At 38.2% G+C, this 4,830-nt stretch overlaps 1 protein-coding gene across 3 annotated transcripts; it reads right to left on the bottom strand.

The window, feature by feature from the left end:
* Positions 1–2,369: 2,369 nt before the first annotated feature.
* LOC110031074 (putative nuclease HARBI1) lies at positions 2,370–4,554 on the bottom strand. 3 transcript variants are annotated; one of them, XM_020734115.1, is made up of 4 exons: positions 3,710–4,554; positions 3,401–3,632; positions 2,809–3,330; positions 2,370–2,727 (listed from the first exon to the last, which is right to left on the bottom strand). In XM_020734115.1, the coding sequence occupies exons 1-3, from the start codon at positions 4,196–4,198 to the stop codon at positions 2,840–2,842; spliced, it is 1,212 nt and encodes a 403-aa protein (XP_020589774.1). In that variant the 5' UTR covers positions 4,199–4,554; the 3' UTR covers positions 2,370–2,727; positions 2,809–2,839. The 3 variants fall into 3 exon arrangements, with proteins under 3 accessions (XP_020589774.1, XP_020589775.1, XP_020589773.1); XM_020734116.1 differs by having other exon boundaries at positions 2,816–3,330; XM_020734114.1 differs by having other exon boundaries at positions 2,370–3,330.
* Between the last annotated feature and the right edge of the window lie 276 nt (positions 4,555–4,830).

The raw sequence follows: 4,830 nt of genomic DNA, 5'->3' as shown, positions 1-4,830 counted from the left end.
GAGTATAAACATAACCTGTAGTACTCTTCCTACTGTCAATGTCTCTAGCTAAATCTGCATCAACATAACCCTGTACCTCTAGGCTTTTTCCTGAGAAACACAAATAGGTTTCTGAAGAGCATTTTAGGTATCTCAAAATCCACTTCACAGCTTCCCAATATTCCTTCCCTGGATTACTCATGTATCTGCTCACAACTCCCACTGCATGGGCAATATCCGGTCTGGTACAGACCATAGCATACATAAGTGAACTAATAGCTGAAGCGTAAGGAACCTTACTCATGTAGTCATGTTCCTCCTCTGTCTTGGGTGATCGATTTTTGCTGAGTCTGAAGTGACTGCCTAAAGGTGTGCCAACTGGCTTGACCTTGTTCATATTAAACCTGCTAAGCACCTTTTTCACATATTCAGCCTGTGAAAGTCTCAAGGTGTCTTTGACTCGATCTCTAACAATCCTTATGCCAAGGATTTGTTTTTCCGCTCCCAAATCCTTCATTGCAAAGTGCTCTGACATTTGCTTCTTCAGATTATTTATCTCATAAATGTTGGCCCCTGCAATAAGCATATCATTCACATACAACAACAACATGATGTATGGCTTTACTTAATTATTTATTTAGTTCGTATGGAAAAGTAAAGTGAGGCCAAAAGCATGAGGTTTCTAATCTCTCGGGGCGGAATCTAACAGCTGATGGCGGCGAAGACATGAAACCCTGCTGTCATTTAGTTGTGTTAGATTGGCAGAATCTTACACCTAAAATTACGGCGAATATACCTAGTGAGTAATGGCTTAATTTTTACCTAGAAACAAGCAGCTGATGATGGTGTCAACTATTCTTTTAGAAGAAACTGAGGCTAGATTTTTTTGCGCCCATACGTATTTTGGCAAATGGAACGTCAGTTTTATGATTTACCAATTTATTATTATTATTACTGTAAAAAACCTTATTTTCTCTTTACAAAATATTAGTATTATTATTTACTGGACAACCTTCAAAATATAATACATATTATACACCCAGGGTGGCAAGTTAGTCAGCAGCTTTGTTGTAAGCCCCCTCTGCCCTGGGTTCAGAACGAGCACACATCTTTTGGGGATCGGTATTTCAAAATACCACCCTTATATATATATATCTATTTATATATATATACCTCATAAAATAATTTGCTTTTGTTTTCAAATCAAAAGAAAAAAAAAAATCATTTTTATCCTGTTCTATAAATAAATAGAGAAATTGATGGTAAGAAAAGTAGGCTTGATAAAGTTAGCATTAAAAGCATGGCTTATTTTTAGTAGAATGAACATAAATTAAGGATATTACAATGATATGGTGGGAATAAAAATAATGTTACGTAAAATTATATCATAGGATTTTTATTCAATTTTAAAAAGAGGCAAGCGGCATCTCTTTGTCTTGTGGTGGAATCAGCACATCGTTAGAGGCGGGAGGGCTATCGAAGGTATCTTTTGTCGCCCGTTCTTGATAATATTTAATATATATTTAAAAAGGCCCACTTACGTCCGTTCAACACAACAATTCTTAGGTATTTAGATATCTAACATCTAAATTCTAATATTTATGTATATAACACTCAAATCTCTAATGTCACATTAAAAAATATCACAATTATTTATGTATATCTGAAACATATTAACACGAATCTCGAGGAGATCCAACAAGAAAGAAGATGAATAAGTACGGCTAAGGAGAGCCCACTAGTAGATGATCAAAGGATCCACTTGACTGGGAACACCCCTCCTAAATCGGGGCTTGAAACCAACTAAATGTAGGTCAATTGAGCCAAGTACTAAGGCTAACCAAGCCGAGCGGAGACATTGACCTGCCTCTCGGCACTACCCAACTGAAAGGAAGAGTTTAGCATCGTTAAGCATCTCAATAGCACCCTGGAGATTCCTCATCAAGGGCTAAAAACTACCTATAAGTTTGTATTCAACAAAGCATTTTGAAGGGCTCCCTCGGTAATTCACAGTCTGCCAAATAACATAGTCTAATGTTGTCGACAAGAGTTCTTCATCAAGGGATTAGTAGTCTGCAGCCAGACTTCAACAGCCAACCGACAAAGTAGCTGACTTAGGGTCTGTTTGGCGCAGCTGTGGATTATTTATAATCTGCTGATAAGCAGATTATTCTGATAATCTGATAATCTGCAGATTATCAGAATAATCTGGCTTGCTGTTTGGGGCAGCTTATTCAGACCAACTTATTGGTGGTTAAATGACATTCATGCCCCTGTTTGAATCAAAACTGTTTGGGGCAGCTTATTCAGAATAGCTTATTGTTGGAAAAGAAACATATAGTGCAGAAACATACGATAATCACAGATTTTTTCTAAAAGATACCATACAGTTCTCACACCTTAATGAGTACCAGGAGAACTAAAAAAAGGACAAATACAAGTACAACAACAAGGAGAAATATTAAAATATTCAACTTAAGACTCTGGCTACGCCTGTCCTCATCTGCACTGTCAGCCGGAAAAAACATCGGATTCACATGACTGCTGGCATGACTACTGTCAGTGTAATATGATGGACTATCGGCCCACCTGAAGAAACCACAACGGGCTGAAACACCCCTGGCACAACCATAGAACTGCCTCCCAAAGCTATGCTCCTTACGTGACGTTAGCAACGGAGACGGTAGTCCACAATAACACAAAATCCCTCTGTCTGTACTTGATATTCTGGAGGTCATGTTGGTATAACTGTGAAAATAACAAAAGAATGAAATGTCAGCTTAAGGTATTTAAAAAAAAAAACATAATTAAATGGGTATGAATATAAACCTAAAATCTTATGAAAAGAAAACTTGGTTGATCAATAGCCACAAATAGCATCTGTGATAGACTCCCTTAAAGCAATCATATCAGCCAAACTATCAGCATCTTGATCTTCAAAATCATTAGATTCTATGTCCTCCTCAGGTAATGAATGCCCCCCCACATGTCCTGTTGGTTGCTCTAAAATATTGAGTTCATCATTGTCAGCCATACTGAAGTCTGTATCTGATTGCGAGGAATGTCTTCGGATGAAGTTATGTAGTGCCATTGTTGCAACCACAATGTACACCTGCTTTTGGAAAGGATACGACGGCATATCACGTAAGATGACCCACTTCTTCTTCCAAACTCCAAATGTTCTTTCAATTACCCCGCGTAAAGATGAGTGGCGTTTATTAAACATTTCCTTTCTGCCACGAACCGTGCCACTAGCTCGCTCAAAATCAGGAAGATGATATCTCGTGTCCGAGTAGGGCTTCAGGTATCCCCGTTGCATAGGATATCCTGCATCAACCAGATAATATTTTCCTGGTACGAGAAACAATGTTAATAAAAAATTGCACAATCCCACATATTCAAATTACTAAACAAAACTAACCTGCTGGGGGGTGAGGGAAACACTGCGATCTATTCCTCGTGGCAAAGGAGAAAATACGACTGTCGTGTGCACTTCCTTCCCAGCCCGCAACCACAAAAGTAAAACACATGTTGAAGTCGCATACGGCCATGACATTTTGCGTTGTTGAACCACTACGACCGATGTATGCTACCTTCTCGTTGTTAGGTATTCGGGCATCAACGTGTGTACCGTCAATTGCACCAATACAGTTCTGTTTAGTTGAAAAACAAGAGCGTAATAATATTATTAAAGTATATCATGTATCAAATTAAAACCACTAATAATTACCTTGAAATATGGCATATATCGAGGATCGTTGGCAATTTGTTCTGGAGTAGTAGCAAATGATGGATCCTCTGGTTTAATTATTTGAGCAGCTAAGCTAATAAGTGCCTGTATTCCTTTTGAGAAATAGCGACTAATTGTTTCAGATGAATGTTGAAATCTTTCCATAGCTCCTCGAATTGACTCATTCTGTGCCAGAATGTACAGTGTTATTGCCAACACCTCCCGAGACAGGGTTCTAGAAGAACCATGAAGGCCGTGATTTAGACATAACTCGTTTAGAAGATCCATAAAAATCGTTCTCGTCATTCTGAATATATTTCTGAATCTTATTGGATGTCCCGAAAGCATTTCACTAACCCATCTATCTCCAACAAAGGTGGATGTCATACGGGGAATGCGAGTAGTTCTACGCTGGTAATAGTCCAACAGCAATATCGCAACGGCTGTAGCAAATGCCATTCTCCTACGACGTTGACGTTGCGGGTCCATCCTAAATGATTAACAACATCAACATTAATATTCAATAATAAAAATTCTCATTTGCTACATATAGAAAGATTAGACATGTACAATGACACATATAGAATAACAAACATATATTAAAAAAAAGAACAACACAAGTAGAAGTTCAATCAGTACTGATACATAATGAATCCATAAATAATATCATTCCTCAAACAAAACCCGCAAATATTCAAGCCGCATTTCAGGCTCAAGCGCCATGAATATTTTCATTCTAGTTGAATCCTCAAGTTTTTTTACACACTGTGCGTGAAATCTTCTATCTGCAACAACTTCAGGAATAGTCCCCAAAAGCCTCAAACAGTCTACTATGCTTGCATCAGAGATAGGTGGAGCGGCAAATGCTTCAATCAACCGATCGAAGGAGGTATTCATAACATGTTCTTTCTCTTTATTTTTCTTAGCAACCTTCGGCCTCTTGATTGTGCTAGACTCCCCCGTCTCCCTCTGATTAATGCTACGCACATCTTCATCAGGTGTCAATGGTTCAGGGGTAAATTCATCTGGCATCCCTGAAAAGGTACTTTCACTTGGGTTGAAAGTAAATTTTCCGGTAGCGACAATACATTTAAACATTATGTCGAGTTTTTCTTCAAATT

This window comes from Phalaenopsis equestris, unplaced genomic scaffold (assembly GCF_001263595.1).
Source record: "Phalaenopsis equestris unplaced genomic scaffold, ASM126359v1 Scaffold000765, whole genome shotgun sequence".
Lineage (NCBI taxonomy): Eukaryota > Viridiplantae > Streptophyta > Magnoliopsida > Asparagales > Orchidaceae > Phalaenopsis > Phalaenopsis equestris.
Note: the sequence above shows the minus strand (reverse complement) of the source record. Positions and strands in the feature narration are given on the sequence as shown.

Excerpts from the sequence above, each read along its gene's own strand:
- LOC110031074 (XM_020734114.1), bottom strand. The coding sequence starts at position 4,198 with ATGGACCCGCAACGTCAACGTCGTAGGAGAATGGCATTTGCTACAGCC. Across the intron at positions 3,633-3,709 it reads GATATATGCCATATTTCAAG|AACTGTATTGGTGCAATTGA; the intron begins GTAATTATTAGT and ends TCAACTAAACAG. Across the intron at positions 3,331-3,400 it reads TTTCCCTCACCCCCCAGCAG|GAAAATATTATCTGGTTGAT; the intron begins GTTAGTTTTGTT and ends TTCTCGTACCAG.